General features: G+C 41.5%; 1 protein-coding gene and 1 long non-coding RNA gene across 11 annotated transcripts in view; one reads left to right on the top strand and one right to left on the bottom strand.

Moving 5' to 3' along the window:
• Nucleotides 1-24,200, bottom strand: part of Trim9 (tripartite motif containing 9) — a 107,728-nt gene that overhangs the window by 8,984 nt on the left and 74,544 nt on the right. For 4 of the 9 annotated variants that reach the window (XM_005004537.4, XM_005004538.4, XM_063247521.1 and 1 more), the window contains exons 5-9: nucleotides 23,849-24,002; nucleotides 16,671-16,828; nucleotides 13,575-13,713; nucleotides 5,565-5,645; nucleotides 1,750-1,938 (exon numbers count right to left, since the gene is read on the bottom strand). In XM_005004537.4, the coding sequence (XP_005004594.1) occupies nucleotides 1,750-1,938; nucleotides 5,565-5,645; nucleotides 13,575-13,713; nucleotides 16,671-16,828; nucleotides 23,849-24,002 (721 nt within the window). Of the gene's footprint in view, nucleotides 1-1,749; nucleotides 1,939-5,564; nucleotides 5,646-11,048; nucleotides 13,025-13,574; nucleotides 13,714-16,670; nucleotides 16,829-23,848; nucleotides 24,003-24,200 lie in introns of those variants that run through there. The other 5 variants (XM_063247540.1, XM_023565913.2, XM_003471820.5 and 2 more) reach the window with 3 other exon arrangements.
• On the top strand, nucleotides 6,865-10,847 carry LOC134475774 (uncharacterized). Of its 2 annotated transcripts, none has more exons than XR_010047014.1 (3): nucleotides 6,865-7,019; nucleotides 9,428-9,495; nucleotides 10,184-10,847. It is a non-coding gene; the product is annotated as an uncharacterized LOC134475774 (long non-coding RNA). The 2 variants fall into 2 exon arrangements; XR_010047012.1 differs by lacking the exon at nucleotides 6,865-7,019 and adding an exon at nucleotides 7,809-8,658.

Below are 24,200 nucleotides of genomic sequence, written 5' to 3' on the forward strand. Positions count from 1 at the left end.
CAGTGTGCAGTGGTATTGAGGACCAGTCTTGAAGATGCAGGTTTGATGAGCACTAAGGGATATAGGATAATGTATTTTTTTTCAATTTAGTAAGGGCTCTATAATTTCTAAAGCAGATAATATGCTGACTTAAAAGATTTTTTTATAAGAATTAAAAAGCAACTTATTGCAAAAGAGGACAGAGGACTGAGTTAAAAACAAGATTTAAAGATTATGGCCTTAATGTTGATTGGTTTATTTTACTCTGAGATGAATTTACAAACAAAGGAATCATTTCTCTAGATGAATTTTTAAGTTTAGATTCTCTTCATCATCATTTCAATTTCTCTTCCTGGGTTTATAGAGCACAATGAGTATGAAACACCCAGAATTTTGAAACCGAATTTCATATCCAGCTTTGCAAGACAATTTGTAGACTCTAAAGAGGGCTTTTAAAATTTTTAAATGAATCATGCCTTTTGTAAATCATTTATGCAACAAATGTTCTGAAATTTTTTTTACACTACTTAGAACACACCACCGTACATTTAAGAGGCAACAATACAACTAGAACAATGCGGTTAAATATACTCATCAAATACCCCCAAACCCACATGTGTTTTACTCTTGGGACAGTATACATTACAAAGACTTAACAATATTTCAGTACATTAGACACAAGTGAGGAGAATCCAATAACAAAGCATGTTGGAAAGCCAGTAGTGCACAGAAAAACAATAAGAAACAGAAAAGCACAAAGAAAAACTGTCATTTTCAATAGCCTGAAGTCCCTGCATCCTTTTTGCACTGTCATGCTGTGGCCTTCTTCATTCCGGGATGTGGGATGAGCCAAAAGAATGAAATAAAACCAAAAGAAACTTTTGGAAATGTGAAATGTGCATCATGTGTATCCACGATTACAATATAGTCCTGAAGAGATCAAATAGGTCTGCATTTTAGATATTTTAGGATACTGTTTGCTAGACAGAGCTCGCTGCAAAGTAACACAAGTCTAGCTTCCCTGACATCAGCCACAAGCCCTGTTCACAGCCAGATGGGCTGTGAGAGGCTTCTCAGAGGCTGCAGGTTTTGATTGCCCAGATCTTTGGACATTAGGCAGTAGGAGCAAAGGGTTTCTAATTCAGTTAGTAGTGGTCCCTGCCCTTTAGAGGAAAGCAATCAGCCCAGAGCCCGCCAATCCTACCAGCAGCCAGGCTTTGGCAGGAAGTGCTTTCACTTTCTGTCCTCTGCTTTGCCTGCTTCTGCATTCTGTTTTTTTTTTTTTTTTCCCCATGCTATTTTATTCTTTCAAGATCTCTTGAGTCTATGTTTAATCAGACCACTCCAGGCTGGATGCACCGATCCAGTCTCCCAGTCGCAGCTGGTTTCCTGGATACAGAAGGGTTGCAACCTCCAAACTATTGCCACGGCCTACCCTCAAGCCAGCGCCTGTGTGTGCTGTGCCACTGCATGTGATGACAGAGCGAGTTTTCCATGGTGGTACCAGTTTGTGCAAAAAGAACCGCTTCTCTCGTCACTTTCCAATACCACTGGACATGGACCACGGCCCCGCAGGGGGTCCCTACACCGTGCAAACAAGAAAGCCACAAAGTGCCACCATCCAAACGCTCCTCACACAGGAAGCAGGCCACAGACACAGAGACTAGCTTGTCCCCTTCACACGCACATAAACGGCAAGAACAAAACAGGTGTTTCAGAGAGGCCGTCAAGGCACAGAGAGCAAGAGGAAAGGTCTACAGCTGGGCTCACCCGGTGCATTGAGACACTGCAAGGAGGAGTGCAAGCTCATCTGGTGGGGTGAGGATCGGAAATCAAAGTAGGATCTCCCGGGGAAGCTGGGCTGCAGATTAAGGGTGGAGGAGAAAGGACTCATTCTACGGAGCGGCAATCTTTCCGAAGGCACTGGAAAAGGGAGGGTCTGTTCTTCGGAATCTGTGTCTAAATGTAAGATCAATGCAAACTAGAGATCAGAAATCTGCTCCCTGCCCAGCACGGTTTCCCCCACAGCTGCCTCACTAACGCATTCACAGAAAGCCTCCTCTGTCCCCCCGCAGGTGCCACACACAGGCACTAACAAAACCAAGGGGTCGGAGGGTCTGGGGGCTGGCAGGGAACTTCAGCAGGACAGGACCCAAGACCAGAGGACATTTCTGATGTCACTAGCAGTTGTTTTCATTTCCTCCAATGTTTAGTTTTAGAAAAGGGATGTTGGAAGGTTTCTTTTAAATGAAATGAAATTTAGAGTTCAGTTTAGAAATGTTAGAGGTAAATTTTACCCATTGGTGAACAAGAGGGAATCAATCCTTCATCAGTGTTAGCTGCGCTGGACTTACTTGTGCATTTAACCATGGTCTCTTAAAGGGGGGGATAACTTTTACAAAATGCATACACATACATATGTATAGTATGTCTATAATATATACATATACATATACATATACATTTCTAGATGGATGAGATGCTTCTTTATATCAGTACCTTCAAGACTTTGAATAGTAATGGTGGTGTGCGGTGTCCTAAAAATCAAGACTGGACAAGTGACCGTGAATGTGCCTGACCTTTGTCTCTGAATTATAGTCATATCCTATGGACATCACTGACCAGCTCTGGTTCTGTAACTCACAAGCAGACTGTGGGCTTCGGGGACGTGCACTAGCGTGAACTGTCTTGGTTTCTTTTTAGGTAGTCAGGACCAGCATGTGAGGACTCACCAGCCCCTGGACTGATTAGAAAGCTGTGGGTTAGGCTCTCTAAATTACTGAAGCCAATCTTGTCTGTTTGGTTTAACAACAGCTGGCTGTGTGCCGTGGTGTAATCTGCTTAGAGGTGGGTTTTTATCAATTGGTGCCCTCTTAATTTAAGACTTCACAGATGACGGATTACAGAAGGTGACTTTTCATATCCAAAACCCCAAGAAAATTTCTTCTCATCAAAAAAAAAATTTTTTTTTCTTGGTGACCAGGAGGTGTTACTGTGGGTATTTTCTGACTGGAGTCTGCTAGCAGCTCTTGGTTGCAAGATGCTACTCTGTGCATGTTCAAGTAAAAGTAATGGGAGTGTGTGTGTGTGTGTGTGTGTGCAAAATGTGATCCTATTTGAAGATCTCAGTAAGATTTAATATTGCCAAAGGGAGCCCCACTTTCATTTCTGAGTTTACAATAAGTTAGCGTCTGACTTCAGGCTCATCATGGGGGAAGATATTTCTATCGAAGTATAAATCAGATCACAGAAAATGGCAATCGCTATTTATAGAGGTACATTTTTATGTTCTTAAATAACAGTGCAGTGAAAATTTCTACCTACACTTCATATAGTTTGGAGACTTGACATACATGATCAATTCTCAGTTCGGTTATGGTCAATTAAAAATGATTTATATTATAATCAATTTAAGGGGAAATCAGTCTTCTGTTTAATGGGAAATTTGAAATATAATGACACAGTACCACTAACAGACGTGGGCTTCTTTTAGGGAGGGAAGGCATTTACATCTATATTTATGTCAATGGGAGATTTTTATTAATAAGGACTTGATTGAAAGATATTGTCACCAGTTAGGACAATCAGTTAATTATACTGAAAACACTTGTTGCTTTAAAAATTAAGGGAGACGATGTAAAGGGTGAGAGCATACTGAATCTCCACACAATGATCTCGTGTCTCTTCTCATCATAAACTGTACTCACCTTTTCTAGTCTCAGCAACAGGAAGAACGTGGAGGGGGTGACGGCATCACTTTGTATGGGGGGGGCAGGCAGGTAGCTACAACTGTTACTGGAATTAATAATGACACTGGAATGACTGCTGTGTTTCCTAAGCTTTTACATGGATCCTTTGTTTACTGATGACTCAATTTTCCTTGACTCCTCTTATTCTTGAACTATGCCACCTACTCAGGCAAATGGTTAATATCCGTATTACTCAACCACTCCTCTTTTGTTTTTATAGTTTTTTGCCCCACTTACAATTTCCCATTTCTCACCTGGCTTCTACCCTGTTTTCTCTAAGCAGCTCCTATTTTTTTAAAAAACTGCCTAAATCATGAAAATTCTTTAAATGAATGAGAACATTTGCACCTTGATTACAGCCAAAGTAGCTGGGCGAGTCTCCCTTCCCCTTCCTGTGGACGCTTACAAGTGTTCAGTCAATTGCTTCCAGGTCATCTAGGCCTTTTTAGATGCCTTTAAATTGCAGGCATACAGAGGGAGGACATTTATATCAATAACAACTGAGGAGGAACCATCAAGCCTCCCTTGCTGTCTCCTGGAACGAGGAACTAATCGCCTCCAGCCACTGCTTTTCGTCTGTAGTTATTGCTGGTATTAGTGGGATTTACCCCTTTGGGAGCTCCACTCACCAACTGTAGCATTTCTGTCTGGGGCCACATGGAAGAGATCGCTAGTTCTTCAAGTATCTGAGGTCAGTCACCAATCCTCCTTAAGTCTTCCCTTTTCTATGTGGAGTTTATTTCCAATCATTTTTCTATGTAAGAACTTCAAATGAATCAAAGGCAATATGACAATATTGAAAACTATTTCTACTCCCTGATTTACCCAAATCACACTTTACTCCCACTGAACACACACACACCTATGTGAGTGTGTACGCTACGCTACGCCCTCCCCTTCAAAAAAACAACTACTGAGACATGGGAAAAGCTTCTCGGACATTCAAATTCATTAGTCACTTCGAGGGGAATGATGTTGCTTCCAGAATACATGCTAGGGAGCTGTGTCTTAGTCTGTAGTTGATACCTATGATGGTGATTCATTTTAAACATATAGATTATCGGAGAAAGATAAGGAGCTCTATAAGAGATTGCTAATATCTCACCATGTGTCATGACACACAGTGCTCCTGTCTGGGTGAAGAGTTGCTAACGTTTAGTGGGAAGAACAATGGAAAATGATATATCAGAGCTGTACGGGGAGACTCTGTGCACATCTGTAAGCCAGAGGCAGGGGCTGTGTCCAGGACACAAATGTGTCAGCTCTGCCAATGACCGTCATTTTCCTCTTGCTTTTTCTAGGTTTCTTCTTTCCCTTTTGACCTGCATTTAGCTGGATTTAGGAGTAGGACTATAGTTAAAGACGGGGCCTCTGAAAGTGGCCAAAAATTACCAAAGTGAAAGTGAGGGGTTCAGGAGGGAGAAAGTCTATCTAGGTGGTATCTCTGTTTGGTACACTGTTATTTGTTATTTCTGTTATTTGTTCATTAGTTGTCACTAACTGGATGTGTATCATGTCTATTAGATGCTGTGTTAGAACTGAGTAGCTGGAAACTAATGAAGTTGGCAGAACAGCAGGCCAGTGAGGGGAAAAATAAGTTGGAGAAAATCTGTGACATTTATTATTGTTTTTTGTATAGCTAAAGGTAGCATTTCTTGACCAGTTCCAGTACATACTGGATGCAGTACATCCAGTACATGCAGAGTACTAAAGATTTCTCTAAATGTTGTAAAATAATTTAAAAATGTAAAGTACAATCTATGAGGTGTTGTTTTGGGGGCTTAAAGAGGAAAAGCAAACTTACAGAGGTTTCTATGACACGGGACACTAACCCACCTTCCTCTGCGTCCTGGTTGAAGGCCTGTGTGTCTTCCTGTCTGGCAGGGAACGGTTTCATAACTGGGCAGCCCTTGGGCCCTGCTCCAACAAGAGGGTTGCATTTCAGAGTGCGGTAAAGCAAGAGCTGTCACTAAGAATTCCAAAAGCAGTATAAGGATGAGTTTCAGTTCATTATAAACCTGCTGCAGAAAGAATTTGCTTTTATTGAGAAGGTTTTTAAAAGACATAAAGTAACAAATGAAGAAGGAGGCTGAATTTTTAAAAATGATCTAATAAGCAACCAAAGTCACAATTCTGTCCAGCTGGTACATAATTTATAACAAAAGGTGGTATTTTAAGCTTCCTTAAATGTGGCATTAATTACAGCTGAGAAGTGAGAAACAAATTCTTTTGAAAACCTCCTTTTACAAGAACAAAACAGCCCTTGCCACCCAGAGAACAGCTGAATACTTCCCTGGTAAATCCTCCAGTCCGATTTAAAATGCCATGACATTGCTTAGAAGGAACTATCACGGAAGAACTGAAAATTCCTACAGTTTGGTTAAAGAAAATTTCAAAGGACTAAACGCTGCTTGGATTGGCAGCGGTACAGCATGCTCCCCACAACCACAAATGGGTTCTGGATCCAATATGGTCCTATGGAAATATTTAGGAAACTTCATAGGATACCTTGTGTGTTGTCAAAATGAAAAGGGACAGAGTATTTCTCCTTCTGGGCTCTGAAACCTGTCATCATGCCTCTAATTTTGGGATTATAAAATTTATTCAAATTTGATCAGGTATGCTTTACCTACCTTGAAGATTTTGTCCTGGAAATGCATGTTCTTTGAACTAAATTATTTTTAGAGAGGCCCAGACACTGTGGGTTAAGAAGAGCAAAGAGAAGAAAGAGTAGGGAGAAGATATTTTGAGTGGATCATATGCTTTTCCTTACGTGATCCTTTATCCGCTACTTTCTGTTAGTGTTGAATTTGACTCTTGAAGGAGGTGGGCAGTATCTAATGCCTCTCCATGGTGTTCTCTGAAATAGTTAACAGCTGTCCATAGTGGTGGTGTAGAGAGAAGCTGTAGGTACCGATTATAAAGAATGTAGAGGTCATCTGCTCTAAGTCTATAGTTTTGTGGTCCGAAGAGGTGAAGGGATGCATCCAAGCCACAATGACAACCGCTATAGGGGGTGGGGGCTGGAGGGTGGGATGCAGACTTGGACAGGACTAATCCTGAAGGATAAAATTTGGGGGATAACAAAGCTATTGCTCTTTTGTGACTTGGAAGTATGCAAAAGGTACAGTTTATGCCATGGGTCATGAGACACATTTGTTTAGATGTCCTCCTATTGACTGTAAACTCTCAGCTATATAAAAATGAATCATCTCTTTCCCAAACAGAGTTATTCAGTGGACTGCAAGGCAGATGCATCATCACTCCCCTTTGGATTTCTGGCCACAGATGGTAGGTGGGCTGAGGGGTTTTCTGACGTTGTTCTCCTGAAAGGTTCTTTTTCCCAAATAGGGTTACAGCTTTCTGAGGGGCAGGGTGTCTCAGTACATCAAGCTTTAAAAGCAAAATACTTAACTTAAGCTAGACCAAAATCACTATCAAATGATATCTGTCAAGAGATTCAGGACAGACACATCTTAGGCCATCTGGCATTCAGACAAATGGAAGCAGAAGTCTCTACTGTGCCGATACCCACTGAGTACTTTCTGGGTGGTTTCCTTTGATGTGTGGGAAAAGGAAGTAGGACATGGAGGGGCAAGGTGATGCTGAGATCTAAGCAGGGAAGTAGACTTTTATTCTTCATGAATAACACTTCCCACTTTTTAGAAATAATTTTAAAGACGTACTCTCCAGAATCCCAACCTATTTATGCCTATTAGGAAGCCTAAAGATGTTGGGTAGATGGCTACTCTGAACATTCAACTGAGGATGCTTGAGAACATCCTTTTCTTCAATGCCCTGGGTGTGTACTTGCTGGTTAGTGCAGGAGTTTATAGCAGTATCTAAATCCTGATCTACTGTTTTCTTCTCTCCACTTTTCCGCCAGTTGAGCTCTGGAAGACCGGAAGGCTTCTGTGAACAGATAGCTTTGCGTTTTTAACCTAAGCCTGGTCCCAAGACCCAGATCTCACTGGGTGGGGTAGCTTTCAAGGGCCTCAGAGAACTGGCCCTGACATTATTGTTCTTTCTTTTCTATGTGGTCAACCCTTACAGCCCACCAAGAGATCCTTGTATCCTGGGTAAGAGGGCCCCCCTCCTGAGCTGCTAGGGCTGTGGGGGAAGCATGCACGCATGGAAACAGGCACACAACTGAAGAGGGGCTTGGATATCATGCTGAAAATGACAGCTCCTTCCACATCTTCTTACAGCGGGAAGGTTACTCTTTGTGACAGAAGTCTAACTTGCCTCTTTGAATGTATTAAAGTCCTATTTCTGGCTTTCTGGATGAACACAAAAGGCAGCTTACACAGTGCTGCTTCACCTTGACAGTATGTTTTTAGACACCTAGCAGACAGACTTAGGGTAGTTTTCCCTCTCTTTCCTTTTGATTAAATGTAAACAGCACTTTTCACACATCATCTCCAAACTGAGCTATGCAGGGTGTTGGGGCTAAAAGAACTGGGTCTCAGAGGCTTTTAACTTTGCAGGCTCAGTTTCCCTACATGCATAGTAGGAAAATAATAACAATAATAGTAATAGTAATATATCTTTTTCAGGGGGTGTGGTAGGTAGAATAATTGCTCAGTCAAAAATATGTCCTAATTCCTAGAAACCTCTGAATTTGTTACCTTTTATAGCAAAAGGGACTTTGCAGATGTGCCTGAATTAAGCATCAAGTATCTTGCGAGAAGAAGGCTATTCTGAACTCTACAGATGGGTTGGTGTAACCACAGAGCCTTTTGGTAAGGAAGGCACGAGGGTAGGGGTCAGGAAGAGACTGGCAGACGCTATGCTGCTGGCTCCTAGCACAGAAACAGGCCAGGAGCCTTGAAACACAGGCAGCTTCTAGGAGCTGGGGAAGGCAAGATAACCAACACTGCCCCGGAAGTCCTTGAAGAACACAATCCTGCTGGCACCTCCCTTTGAGCTGGTAGGATTCTGACTGCTACTAAGATGGCATATTTGTGTTGTTTTAAACCAGAGTGAGCAGCAGGAAAAGACTAATACACAGGGTAGATTTAGAACATTGCGGCAAGAGTGACGGAGGGGTTCAGACATCAGCAGAGGGTACAGAAGTGAGGTCGGTGGTCTATCTAACTGCCTAAGGGTAGGTAGATAAATATGCATTTTTCTCTGTAGGACCTCATTGTAAAACATGGGATGGATAAGTTTTACCCAATTCCTCCACTGTATGTATGTCAGTATCTTGAAAATGTTTGCTGGCTCTCGTGTTGCTGTCATCCTTCAGACTCTGTTGATGGGCCATGGAGAAAGTTCTCAATAGCTGGACACAAAATAAAGTGGGTTTTTTGGGGGGAAAGGGGTAAGGCTTATTTCATGCTGTGATTCCACAGAGCCTTGGGACACACATGCTATGCCCCATTACCCAGGGTTCCAGAGACATATTGACTTTCTTTCCAAAATTTATTGGATACTTTCTGATTTCCTGAGTCAGGACATTTGCCACAGAATGCTCTCTTTTGTTTCTTGGGGCCCTTTTCTCAGTTCTTCCCGTTACCACCCTTTCTCAGTGCTGTCGACAGCCTGTTAACTTCTCTAGCAATCCCTCGCTTCTCCTCTAACTTGGTACTTTCAGTTTTGGTCTTAGGAAGTGAGTCAGAGAGCTTATCGGGTTTCTGCATAAATTTTGAATAAAGGAGTCTGACGTGGACTTTTTTTTTTCCTGTTTTCCCAATCAGGGACCATTATTCTTTGCAGTTATAAGACGGCAATGGAGATTACAGAATGGGTATCTTAGTCCAGAGAGGTAAGCAATGCCATACTTTTGAGGTGATCTGAGCAAGGTGCCGTGAAGGCTGGGAGAGAGGCAGTGAAGCCCCTGAGTTCTGGGTAGATACTGCACTGGACATGCCGCTGTGAGCCCAGGGCTAACTCAGTCACCCATAGAGTTGAAGGGCTGAACTCAAGCTTTTGAATGATAAGGTTCCTTTTCGGTGACAGCCCAGATTGTTTCCTGCTTTGCATGCAGACATTCTTTTGTTTAGATCTATCTCACTCTCTCCCTCTCTCACTCTCCCCTGTTCTCCCCTGTGCTTCCTTCTCTGTGAGCCTGCCTTTCCCTTCAGAGCATGTGAATTTCTCCTGCAAAATACTGTAACTTACCTCACATAATATTACATCTATGAAACTACAAAGTGAAAAACTTTAGAAATATTTTTTACTTTTAGCAGTGTGCCTGGTAGTCAAAATTAGGCCCTACATAGCAGAATTACAGTGATATACTACAGTGGAGTCGTTTGCATGTTCCTGAGGTACAATCTTCCGGGAAAGCAATTTGCAAACACAGATAAAGGGCCACCGTAAAGTTTAGATTCTCTGGTGCAATAATTCCACTTCCAAAAATCTGCTCAAAGCAAACAATCTCTCCACACCAGACTGGTGTTAGGAATATCTTTGCACAGAGGTTGCAACCCTGTGTGTTTCCTCTCCTACAGGACAGCTGAGGACAGTCAAAAGGCGACTTCCCCACCACGTGGCCAGAAGTGTCAGCTGGCTTGGAAGGACTGAGTGGAGTGCAGCCCCATGATATTCAAGCCCAGAAATATTAACTTTTCTCTATTTCTTGTCTCTCTAGTTTTTTTTTAAAAAGCATAGCCTGTTTAGATGAGCAGAGAGAAACTAGGGGAAAAACATCTCCTACCCTGTTCTCAGCCTTATCTAACATTTTGCTTTGTTTTTTGGTAGGAATATCATCTGTCATGCAGAATGAGGCCCCGGACACTGTGTATCAAGCAGCTTTGTTACATAATGTTCTCAATAGCTACTGTTTTACCGAAAGTTTTGATGACTGTCAAACAGTCATAATGGTTATTAAATGAATAACTATAAATGTATGCAAAACCAAGTTCACGGACTTTATTTTAAAACTTCATTGAAATTATTAACTGCTTACAGTTCTGTTTCTTAAGTTAGAATAATTTGGTTTGCATCTGGACCTGCCCTTATTTGCATGATTGCCTTAGATCTCTCCCAGGAACTGGCCTTCGGGGAATTAAACAAACGAGCTCATATAATATGTATTTCCTTCCCTTTTCCTTCCTTCCCTTATAATAACACATTCTCTATGATTTCCATTGAATTAAATGGTTTTTCATTGCTTTCCCGACTGATTTTCCTTGTCTTTTTTTCTCATAATGTTCATTACAGTATGTATTTACTGTTTGTGTGTTGATTTCTTCAGGGCTTCTCTTACTAGCCTGAAAACATCAACATTTCACACCCACGGTCAGCACAGTGGGTACTTATCAAACACTGCCCAGCAAGTAAATAAAAAGACAGACAGACAGACAGACAGATGAATTGGATTTTGAGGAAAAACTTTATCAGAATTCATAATACTGTAGACATTTGGTCTCCACTGTATAATGGTACCAGTAGAAGGCTTTGTGACAGTTCAGAGTAGATATTGGTACGTGGTCTAAACCTTGGACTAAATGCATGTACAAGTTAGGTTTGTTGTCACATAGGAAATTGGATCCTTCTGCAATATAGATATTTTGTTTTGAACTTTGGAAAGAGGTTTATTCTTATAGAAAGTTTAAATGAACCACCCCACCTCTTGATACCAGCAAAAACAAAAAACAAAAACTCTAAAGCACTTTCCAGGAACTGTAGGAAGTAACATTAGTAAATTATAAGTGTAATAAATGTTTCAAAGTAACATTAGTAATTATAAGTGTAACAAATGTATCAAATTACTAACAACATTTTTCTCACGGGTTTGAAAAAACAGAAAAGATATAGTTAACTCAATAGGCTTTCTCTGTGAGAGTAGATTGATCAGTAAAACTAATCACTCTTTTTTCTTGCCTTTTAAATCTTATCTCACTATTTGAGTGAATTAGAGTAAGGGAGAAACAAATAGAACAAACCAAAGTTATGGAGAAAGTATGTGTGTGAACTTTATTTCATCATGAGAAAATCACTTCTGTGCAGTAACAGAGAATACTGATATCTACATGATGATAGGGTTTGCTTTGTATTCAGATACATACCTTATATTTGTACACAATATATAAAATTCAGAGAGGAATTAATTTCTACAGTACATTTCTTTGTTGGAAGAGAACTTGTTCCATTAGTTTCGATTAAAAAATGACCCCCAGTTCTGTGACTGTGGTACCAGGGACAGCAATTCCAAATCCTGTAATTTTACCATAATTTTATGAACATTAAAAGAAACTAAGCAATTACGTTCTCCTGTAGGATGAGAGACAGAAGTACTTGGGTTGCTATACTAATAACTTGTTTCACAAGAGTAATGTGATCTCCATAGTGTATTATGAATAGAAAGTTTTCCTATAGTTCTGATGACAAATATTAGCAACACTGCTGCAGACTTCTCTCTGCTCTGCCGGCACGCACATCTCTCTTCAATCAAAAGGCCTTGTGCACACATGGAAATGGGGCCAGCACCATAAAGGGCCTTCAGCATTGCTTCTGGAAAGGAAGAGCTCTTGGAGGCCTTCGGTATTTAGCATGGTATTTTGGGAAAAGAGGCAACCGCTCTCAAACTTAAAGGTCATCCCAGAGAGAAGTTGCTAAAATGATACTTCTGGGGGAGGCTGTAGCTATCATGTCACTGTGATTCAAATGGGAATAGGTCATGCCAGCCTTCTCCCATCAACATATCCTTCTCTTTGGATAGACAGTACCACTGAGCCTTACAACCGCCCCCAAAGCACTGTTTTCACAGGGAAGGGGCCTTTCACCCTTGCTGTGGGATTCAAAGTTGTGCTTGTTTTTAACCATGTGAACCATTTGAGGGGTGACTGGCACATGCTGAGGTTCCTGGGAAGTGGCAGAAAACACCTCCACAGTTCTTTTAGCTAACATTGTGAACAAATTCAACAGAATTAGTTCTGCGAAGGGAAGTTATGGAAAATGCCAGTGGGGTGGGAGGTGACTTCTATGATTAAACTGACACCCAAAGTTCTTAAACCTGCTTTGGCACCAGCCACAAATACCTCCTCATGGTTTCTTTTCATGTGTTGTGATTGCTTTTAAAATGAAAATGTTAAGAGCCTCAGAGGTTATACTTGACCATCAAAAGCCTCTCTTTTGAGACAGATAATACATCTTTGATGGCCTAACTATTTACAGTATAGCCAAGAAGCAAACATCCTCTAGAGATCACCCTTGTCCGGTGGCCTTAGGCAGCCTAACCAGGACTAGAGGGACTGGTAAAGATGCACATGGCGAGGTAATGCGGAGTTGCTGGTCTCTTCCTGTTGAGTGGCCACAGGAAGTCTCAGTCTTGGTGCTGGCGGCCTGGGCTTTAGGTAGGAAATGGAAGCTGTCCGAGCTGGAAAAGCCAGGGGTGGCCTACAGGCCTCCTCTGAATGGCTCTAGCACCCCACACCCATTGGAAACATGTTCAGTCATACAAATCCACAGCTGGAAAGAACCCAGGAACAAGAAAGCACTACAAAGAAACTGAGATTCATCTGGGCAAAACTGGCAACAGATGGGATTGATGGAGAATGGGAGCCTGCTCTAGAGCCTAGACACCTTCGCGTTAGACACCGGGGCCACATTCAGGCCTTCATTTTCAGCTTCTTCAAATGTAGCTGACTTAGAGGGTTATCAAAGGAGGCCGATGGCCCAAGCCACTGAACTGCCGATGTGGAATCTTTGGTTTGATCACATCCACATCCCATGGGCTCTCTAAAGGCAGGAGAGGAAGAGCGGCTCTGGGCCAGGATGCAGAGCAAGTCATGGAAAGGCTCGAGGAATGTGGGCAGTGGTGGGGTTACCTCCAGGCTGGCCAGCCACGTTAGATGCCTCGCAGCTCTCGCTCTGAGGGATACTGCTGAAGGGCCTTACCCTCGGACGTCTGCAGGACCAGGGTCTTGCTGTATGGGCTGACTCCTGTTTTGTTGAAGGCCTTGACTCGAGCGTTGTACGTGCTGTTGAAGTGAAGGCCATCCACAGTGCACATTGTCTCTTTTCCAACATACACTTCCTGGGTGGGGGGCAGCAAAAAACAGATCACTTAATGTGAAGCCTCATAAGGGGTTAGAGAGGCAGTGTTGCCCACCAGTTAGGCACAAGAGTTTTGGTACTAGTCTGATTTGGGTTTCACTCCTATGAGATATTGGAATAATTGGGCCATTTAATTCACCTTTTAAAGACTCAGTTACCTCATATATAAAATGGGGACATTATTCACCTTATGAAGGTGAGTAGATTGATTAGCATGGTGCTAATTTAGCATGGACCCATGACTTAATGAGTTGTAGTTATTAGCATCTAGTGTATGCTTATAGTAGAGGTGGTGGTCATCCATATTAACTTGGCAACAATACAGCATATCATACCTGCTGAGTTCTTTATCCATCACTATGGTCTGTGAAAAACATTCTGGAGACACGAACACATAAGGGCAGTCGGTATGCTATATTTATAACTGTGCTGATATCTTCAAGCACTGTTGTAAAGACTAGCCTTCAAAGTTACAGGAGTATAGGTTTGCACCAGAGTGCAGAGGGAAGGGGGAGGAAGAATGACATTTCAAAGGCTTAAAATAAACCCTAGCATAATGCAGCTTTTACATAGGGTAGGCATTTGCTTCATATTTTAGCCGTACACTTTGCAAAATTATGCTGATGTAATGAATGAAAATAATTTGCACTCAAAGAAAACCTTAAAATGACAACTTTCTAAGAAGACTGAGGTCCTGGATTGCCCACCAATGCATCACTACTGCAACCGTAACAAAAATTTGAATATTATGTCCTCTCATTCAGTCTGTCTCAAATTTTATGTGCATATGAATCACCTGTGACTCTTACTGAATGCAGTTTCTGATCCTGTAAAGTGTCTGGGGTGAATGTGAGATTTTGCATTTTTAACAAGTTCCCAATCCCACGTGGGGAGGACTCCATTTAAGTAGTGAGGCCAGCAGTCAGGGTTGGTCATGCTTCTCAGGGAGCCTGTGGAGCAAGAATAGGGAATCCAGGCGGGAGCACCAGATGGGTGGCCTAGAGGGCATCGGGAGAGGATGCAGCAGCTTCCTTGATGTTACTGACGCATGAGGAGGAAAGAGGAGATGGTCGATCCTATGATGCTGAGTCTGTTAGCTAAGATAGGACAACTGGAAAATAGAAGATACAGAACTAAGTTTTGGAAGAAAATTATGGGCTTATTTCAAAATGTCTTTAATATAAGGCAGTTTTAGGATGTAGAAATGGAAAATTCTAGAAAGGTGGAGATATAAGCCCAACTCTCAGTAGAGAAGCCTGCTTGAGACATGTAGACTGGGAGGGGTTAGATATAAAACAGTGAGAAAGCAGGAGGAACATGAGATCCCGGGACCGTGAGAAGGTAACCATGCCAGGATAGCTTCTAATAATTGGCAGAAAAGTCAAGATGAGAGAATTGATTTAAACAACTGGGAAAAACAGAATTAGTTTCTCAGGAGGAAAGAGAGAGAGAGAGAAGGAATGATTAGAGGGAGAAAGGCCCTCAAAACGAAACAATAATGGAAAAGGCAAAGTCAGAGATGAGAAACCGACCAAGCAACAGGCATTTTACACACACACACACACACACACACACACACACACACACACTCACACACACACAGAGACACACACACACATGCCTACACGCATGCACAAATGCATGTACAGAGTTAAAAAAAACCCGGACTAGAACCCAATACTGATTCTTATTTCAGAATGGTAGAGGCTTGATTTTGGTACACATATGTAGATAAAAGGTTCCATCACGAGACAGCCTTGTCCTTGAGAATTACCGGAAACAATCCTGGTTAAAAGCACTTAACTCCAGTGTGTGTGTGTGTGGGGGGTATCAAACGTTTAGGAACAGCAGGCCTTGAAAGGCTTTGAACCCAAAAGCTGTGGCCCTGTTCTGAAGAAAGCGTCATCCTCAGCGCTCTGAAGGTCTCTTTTGGACATGGTTTCTCTTTGTCTTGCTAGGACTGGCCTGGGCATCAGCCTGTTCCCTTGGGAGGTCCCAGGCATCAGACCATCAGGAAAGAAAACTCAGATAAGCCTGAGTTGAATCAGGTGGAAAACAAGGCAGAAAGTGAAAATGGATGCAAGTGAGGCTGTGTGCACATGAGAGAAAAGCAGACATGCGTGGACAGAAAGACACACATGATCATCAACCTACGGGCCACCACGGCCATGCTTGGGCATCCTGCTCTGCTGTCAGAGGGCACCACAGATCCCCAGCAGGATTAGGATGCCCTGCTCTTGTGACAAGAATAATCTTCGGGCACTGGTTCTGTCTGGTGAGAGGCCCCACAAAAAACCAACAAAACAAAACAAAACACCCTGAAAGACAACTTGGAAAATTTCTGCTAGAAAAGTTCCTTAGAATAGGGAGGGTATAACAAAAGAACTTGAGGGATACCAATCAAAGATTTTAGAAATAGTGGCTGTAGGGACAGACTGTAGAGAGTGGTTAATGACATTACTGGCAATAAATAAGGGCAGGAATAATAGCTACCACTGAAGACTTGCCATGTTCCAGACAGTAAGATCAGAATCTTACCTGGGCGATCCAATGGGCTCTTAGCAACAAGGAATGAGATACATGTTCCTGTTATTATCCTGGTTCATAGATGAGGCCATGCAGGGATCAAGAAGTGAGAATCAAGCCCTGTCATACAGCTGTGTGGAGGAGACCAGATAAGAAGGCAGGCACTCTGATTCTGGCAGGACTGCATGGACTGTCTCTTAGGATGAATAAGATGGTTTCGGACTTTTGCCCCCTTAGGATGGCATGAAGAGAGGACAGACCTCAGCTGAAGGGCGGGCAGAGAGATGGGAAAGCCTTGCTTGAGATGCCACAGCAGGTCCTGTTGAAGATGTTCATGTGTGTGTACACACACGAGCTCGCACGTGCGCGCATGCCACTGGCTTTGGTTAAAAGCAGAGTTTGTCTACTCACCCGGAACTGACCACCACTGCCGTCATCCAGCTCCAGAATGTACCCTTCAGCGGGCACGGTGGACAGAGGGGGCTGTTTCCAGGACAGCGTGGCGCTGTTGTTGTGCGTACAACACTCCTCCAGCTGGAGGATGGGGGTTGCCGGGACTGGAGAGGAAGCTAAACAGAAATTAGTGTTACTTTGTGGCTTCTGTGAAGCTGCATCTATTTCAGGATCTTAAGAAGCACAAACAGCCCCGACACCAACGCAATCAGGAGGAGTCAGTCCAGGGTGCAGCAGGGACCTCACTGAGACCCTTCTCAGGGCTTCACTGGGTGGCGCAGGCTCCTGGATTCCTGTGAGGCTCAGTTCTCAGCTCATGGTGCCACCTCCTACGGTAGTGGTGGCAGCTGGAGGGGGGCAGGCATATTCACAGAATGGCTCTGTTCTTACCCCCTGAAGCATAGATGGCATTGCTCCTATGGGGAATAGATTTCCCTGTCCAGCCCCCCAAAGTTTCTTTAATGTCTAACATGGCTGAAGCTTTTATCATAAAATTGATTGAAATTTAAACTGAGTTTCTTTAATGTCTAACATGGCTGAAGCTTTTATCATAAAATTGATTGAAATTTAAACCAGTTTATAAACTGAGGATTATTCTGAGAAATAGTTCTGAAACTATTGTATTTTTAATATATATATATATAATATATTCTATTCCATGTCTAGTGTCCATAAATAGCTATAGATACTTGGAAATTTGGTAGCAAGTGACACAAATGATAATCTCTCCATTTGGAAACCTCTAAGAGCCCCAATATCATACTCCTAAGGCAGTTGGACCTCAGATACAGCACAAGGTCAAGTTCTTTGTTTCAGGCATAGACCATCTGGCTGAGAGCCTGGGGGTACTATGCAGCCAACTGGGCCATGGCAGGAGGCCCCAGGTATCCCAGCAGCCTTGGGAGAATCTGTCACATGTTACTTGGAAGTCATAATACCCTTGCGTATATTTTATGAAATGCTGAGACTCTCTCATATAACTTAAAAATGCAGAGTAGTTAAACCTTCAGACATAGAAATACTGGTTAACAAGTAAGGCTAGTTCCTAGCACATGGACTTAATACATCTAACTGGGAACATTAGTTTTACCAACTGTTTAAAAAAATTTTTAGCACCAAAATGGTAATTTATTATTATTATTTTTTAGAACTTTAACAACAGGAGAGAATGTCTTGGACCATATTCAGGGATATTTAAGTGAACAAATGTTAATTGTGGAACATTTCATGTTCGGTCTCAAAGTCTGGCTTCATGTGTTGTGCTTTGAATTAAACACACGTCTTGTCAGTCACCCCAATCAAACAGATATTTGGCTTCACAGCCATTTAAGAACCAAGTTTTATGCTGGAAAACCTAGAAAACAAAAGTAGTGGCTGTAACATGAGATGTGAAGTATGCAACTTAGAGTAAGAAAAGGATCATGATATACTGTAATAAAACCATGTCAGAGCTATTAAAGCATAAATAAATCAAATTTAGTGACTATTTTAATTGGTTGTGATCTGTTTAGGAGAGGAAATCATGTTTCAAGTGTCTATAGTGCATGTTTCAAATGGAATCTTATCAGAGAACTGTGTCTACCACAGGCTCCAAAGTCCCAGAACATCTGAATTTTGAGGAAAGGAGATTAAATTCATTGCCTCGATCAACAAAGAAACTCTAACGAAGAGTTAGATGGAAAGAAGGGAAGACAGAAGTTGTAACTCCTCAAATGATGCTAAAGATTATTCACATAGAATCAAGCATAACCCGGGAGCTGGAATTGGATCACTACCTTTAAAACATAAGTATTAGAGACTTACTTTGTTATTTAGATGGTGTTTCCTTGTAAAAGGAATTCATTTTATCTTATTTACTGTGAAGTTAAATGGTACAAGTTTAAGCAACCATTCTTCAAAGGCTTTTCTAGAGACACGAATGGTTCTCTCTGAGATACTTGCTCTGAACTGTCTTTATTAAAACCTACCATAAAACAATTCCCCGGGTTCATGTATTTCATTTCATTCCATATTAGTCTTCCTTTTTCTTTGTGTTTTAGACAAGTATACATTTCATAAATTATAAAATGAAAAATAAAATCACAAGATGGTTTTAACTTGAATCATATAAATGCTTGCAATGTCTGATTATAAACAGACATAGGTATAATCAACATAGACATAGGTATAATTAACAGATTAACTAGAATACATGATATCATGGGTTATTAAACATTAGAATTTGACGCATAGGTCCTCAGTGGATACACTTTAAAAGAACAAAAGGATAGAAAAAAGATCTAACTTTTATTAATCTTCAGATCTTAATATTATCCCAAATTTAAACAGATAAGTGAATGAACAAAAAAGAAAAAGAAAGGGAAGAATTTATGCAGAGACATTGGCATGTATCTAAATCCATCTATGTGTTAAGAATTATTTTTTCATTTTCTTTATTTATCTATGCCTTATTACTCCCAAATGACGTTGTATATAAAAGGCAAACATGACAAAATTACAGCCTTAGCAAAAACTCAGGCTGAAATTTAGAAAGCTAGATTTTACAGTGGGTGTAATGCTATTCTATTTCCTTTTCTTATGTATAAAATAAATGGTGTGCAACAAACTCAAAGTCTTTTCAGATTAATCTGTCTTTTATGTTCTGGAATTGGACTGGTGTCTAAAAAAGAAGTTTTTATTTTACAGAAACACCTGTCATTAGAGACTGCCATAGCCAGCTTGATCTTCAAGCATATACGCTCAGTCTGGGACCTCTTTTTTCTTATTAGTGAATTTTTCCTGAGCTGACCAGTGTTCTGGCATATAGCATTCTTTAAGCCTGCAAGATCAAGCTGAAAATTCTTGTCTTAAATACAGGAACAGCTATTTTTACTGACTTCTGAGGAGGATTTGGTTGAGATGCAGTTCATAGTTATGAGCCATAATAGAGAAATGCAGTGAATATTTTTGCTTTTATTTTTCAAGAATGTTTTCTGTGATTATAAATTTCTAGACTGACCTGTTTTTCTTTTAACCTCTAGAGGCTGCCCAATTTGACAATGTGCCTCTGTTTTTGCTTTTGTTTGTTTTCTCCTGTTTGTTTGTTTTTTGTCTTTTATCCTGCTTTAAGCTTGCTGAAGCCCTGCCATAGCGGCTTCTATATTTTCAAATGTCCTACTGCTCTTAAAGGTTGCTCTGTTTCAAATTATTCAGCATTCTTATTTAACTTTCCCCACTAATCTTTCTAACTGTGCACACTCATAATTCTCCAGAGCAGCTCTGTGAAATAAACAGGAGTTGGGGAGGATGAAGGAGAAAGGTTTTGGAAGGATAAACGTGAACGTGGGTTTTGAGAACATGCATTTCCGGTCCCCAAACCACTGCACAAGCCAGACAGCACATAGTGTGAATGTCACCCCATGTTCCCCTAGCTCTCCTGAAGGTCCTCTCTAAGACTTAGAGGAGTCTGTTCGGACCACACTAGCCTTGCCCATGATCTTGATGCATACTCAGGGCTCTTATATTTGAGCCAAGTTAATGAAGACAAATACATCATTCAGGGAGTAGAAACACTTGAAGAAATTAATAGTCATTTGGTTTATGTGCTAGAAAGGCTGGTGGCGTTTTGGATCATGGCTTTATCCTAGTTTATAATGAACACACTGGCATTTTATTTCAGCACTATGACCCACAGGTGTTGGAATACTCCAAATACTTTCACAGTTCTGGGCAATTTTTTTTGAGATGGTGTAGGTATCTGAAATCTTTTTTTTTTTTTTTTTTTTTTTTTTTGACTTTTTCCTTTTTATCGGTACTGGGGATCGAACTCACAACTGCCTGCTTATAAGGCAGGTGCTTATGCCGCTGAGCTAAATCTCCAACCCCCTCTGAAATCTATTTTTAACTGAGTAGGGAACCATTGGCAGATTAGGAAAAGAATCTTAAACTTGTTTCCTATGACTTGAGGAAGAACTGATAATACTAACTTAGAATTAAAGGGAAACTTTTTTATTATTTCTAATAAACACAGAACGGAGCTTAATATAATGTTTTCTATAAAAGGAAACTCTGAAAGACAAAACCCTACTTCCAGTCATTAGGAAAGAAAATAAGGTAATTTTCTAACCCAAATACAACCAGAACAAAGATCATTACAATTTAGAGATGTCTGAATGAAAAAGGTACTAACATTCTCCAGCTAGATCTCAAATGCTTAGGGTTCGCATAGACTTCAGTTAAATCTTTAGCTAGTAAGAGAAGAGCTTTAAGCCATGTTTTCTTAAACATTTAACAGTAGCTGGCACAAGTGGAAATATGTAGAAAGCATCATCAAACCTATCTGTTCAGTATCAACAATAACAAAAAGGACATTTGTGATGATTGCAAAACAGGAGAGATGCTTGCTAACATTTTGAATCAAAACGTAAACCGATATTTCAGTTAAGTGTATTTCAAGTGACATTCTACTGTAATCCACTTAGCACAATTAGAAAGCACATTTTGAATTACACGCCCTGTTACTTTCACAATGGCCAGATGGCATTAATACCACTCCAAATATTACCTACATTTTGGCCATTTGTCTGTGGATCTTAAGGTGCAGTTTCTTGGAGAATATTTTTACTGACAAGTTGTGAAAATGTACTTCATTAAATTAGGAATTTCTTTAGTAAACAAAAAAGCTGAGGGAATACTAAGACCAGTTGTCTACGCGTTAACAACATTGCAGGGGTCAGGAAGAGATGTCCTAGCCACAGCCAGTCAACTTCTGGCACATCATGACCTCTGGCTTTTCTTTTCTTTTCAAGCATCTGACAGGTAAAAATTATTCAGCTTCTACAAAGCCCTGGGCTTTCACTGAATTAATTAAGCTTAATGAGCACAAAGCAAGGCATACAAATTAATAAGCAGAGAGATAATTATAAGAAGTAAACTAAATTAAGATAAAGTGCTAAAAGAAAAACAGAATAATCCTTCTCTCATACCAAATGGCCTGTTTTATTAACTTCAAAAAATAAGCGCTCTGGATATCTCGCCTTGCAGGCGCACTGCTGTGGGGAGGGGCTTCTGTGCCGTGGCCTTTGGAAACCGTGTGTGTCTGTCACAGACAAGGACCCGAGCAGGCTGCACACACATGCCTAATCTTCTGAGAGGGCCGCTAAGTGACCGAGTATCAGTGCTTGGGAAATGGGGTCTCGGATGGCAGGTGCACGAACCTGCACTTCTATGAGCTGAAGGGTCTAGTAACTCTAACATAATTGTCACCATCCTGCCAAATGGCCTGGACTCCAGTGTGCAAATGGACAGGACTCAGAAGCATAATGCATGCAGAGAGGAGGGCTCCTCTGTTCGCTGATTAAAGCACAAAGCTTTTACCCTCTCATTGCCTCCTTCTCCTGTGCCCTCACCAGGGCTAATGGAGTTGGATGATTTCTTCCTCCTCCATCAAAAGCCTTTTGTGATGTATTTTCTCCTCCAAGCCACTGGCAACATAACCTTTCAGTGACCTTACCTCATTGAAAGAATTGGGGACAGAGAGAGAGGCTGATGGGAGTGGACATACTTAGGGCTCCATTTCTGCTAGGGTTAGGTTTATTTAATAGGCTACTATGTGGGAATTAAAGAATAATTTAAACAGCAAGAAAGAACTGCTGCAACACAAAAAGATTACATTTATTAAGTACATGAAAGATATTCAGATGTTCTCTGAAGAAGCCTTGGAGGAAGGAACTAGCTTTATAGATGAACCAGAAGCTGCAGGAGTGTGTTGTGGACCTACACTCCCTGGGGTGAGCACTGGCCTTGTCACACACTAGCTCTGCGGGCTCTGGGAAGTGACCAGGCTTCCTGTAGCCTGGCTTCTCCGCTGACTGCTGGGGCTGTGAGAACACAAGGAGGTAACACTGCACTTAGGAGGGCCTCTGGTTTGGTTAGTACTCAGTAAACAGCAAGGTTTTTTTTGCTATAAGAAAACGTTTTAGTTTATCACTATACAACACATCAAAACTTGATTGTCATCTTCTCAAAGAGTACATATTAAATAAAAAAATGAGAAAGCTGAAAATAACAGAGCAAAAATCCACCAAGAGGTTGAGAGAAGAGTGCTAAATCACTTATTATGTGGAAGCTTAGATCAGGGGCTGTGAAGAGAAAACCAGTTTCTTTAGTTAAAAAAAAAAGAAGAAAAAAGAAAGATCAGAGAAAGAAAAAATGGGAGAGATGGAGCGGATTAGTGGTTACCAGGGATTGGAGACCCGTAGGGTAGGAGTGTGACCACAAAGGGATGGCTTTGTGGTCCTGTATCCTGACCCCTGTGGTGGCTGTGTGCATCTATACAGGTCATAAAATGGCAGAGAACCATGCACATGTGTTGTACCAATGTCAGATTCCTGGTGTTGATATTATAGGGTGCCACATGTCACCACTGAGAGAAACCAGTAGAAAGGACCTCTCCTCACTACCCCCATAGCTTCCTGTGAATGCACGTTTCAAAACAAAACATTTTTAAAATTCAGAAACATTATCCCCTAAGTAATATTCTTATTACTTCACCATAAAAGTAATGCCCACTTGAGTTTTCATTTTCCTGAGTATAATTGGAAGTACTTGTACTTCCCTTCAGCCCTTGGCCTTAAATCTCAAGAGACCTTGCTGTTATCCCTTGGTTACATAAACTAACTTTAAAGTTTATCTCAAATTTGCATTTGGCACCCAGGCTGGTCTTTTCCTGCTGGTTTTGGCAGGCTGTGATCCTCGCGAGCTCCCCCTCATCCACACTTGCTGTCTGTGTGCATGTGGAAACAGCTGTCTCAATTCAGCACTGCCTCGATTTTTATCAGTATCTCTGGTTACTTCCTGTAGCAAAGCTTTATTTCTGTGGCAGTGATGTTCCCCCTTCCTCCCACCTCCTTCGATGGCAGTTCCCTGATGCTGAGCATATGTAATCTCTAAAACTCCCAAAGAGTCAAACACATGTGAATTTATCTGACCTCCTCTGTGGGAGACTGCACAGGTACAAGGCATTTTTAGTATCTGGTTAGATAGGAACCACTCTAGATTTTTGTAACCATCACCTGGTGGCCACTAGCCCTGCATCAAGCACCAGCATCTAGTTGGGATGGAGCTGCCCGGCTTGGGGGACACAGCATGCAACGTACCTTTCATCTGCACGAAGTCCAGCTGGTGGATGGACTGCAGCAGAGGGCTATTGTCCAGACTCAAGTCAAAGTCTGTGGTCATCCTGGGAGTGAGTGTGCCTTTCCCCCACTGGTCTTCTGTCAGGTGCACTCTCCTTATGAGGGCGTCAGAAATCTAATCACAGCAAAGACCACAGCCTAAGAAACACAGTGCCACACTGGAAACAATGTCGTTCCTTGACTCTCTGAGAGCGTTACCACCAATCTGTTGTGGGAATCACACTTCCAGTCTCAGAGTGGATGGTAAGAAGGATCCCGTTATGAGTAGGAGGACTCGAGCTTTCTCAAGCAAGTCTGAATACGTTTTGTGAGT

The sequence above is a fragment of the Cavia porcellus genome, unplaced genomic scaffold, assembly GCF_034190915.1.
Source record: "Cavia porcellus strain 051 isolate PalLab524CR breed Dunkin Hartley unplaced genomic scaffold, mCavPor4.1 scaffold_1, whole genome shotgun sequence".
NCBI lineage: Eukaryota > Metazoa > Chordata > Mammalia > Rodentia > Caviidae > Cavia > Cavia porcellus.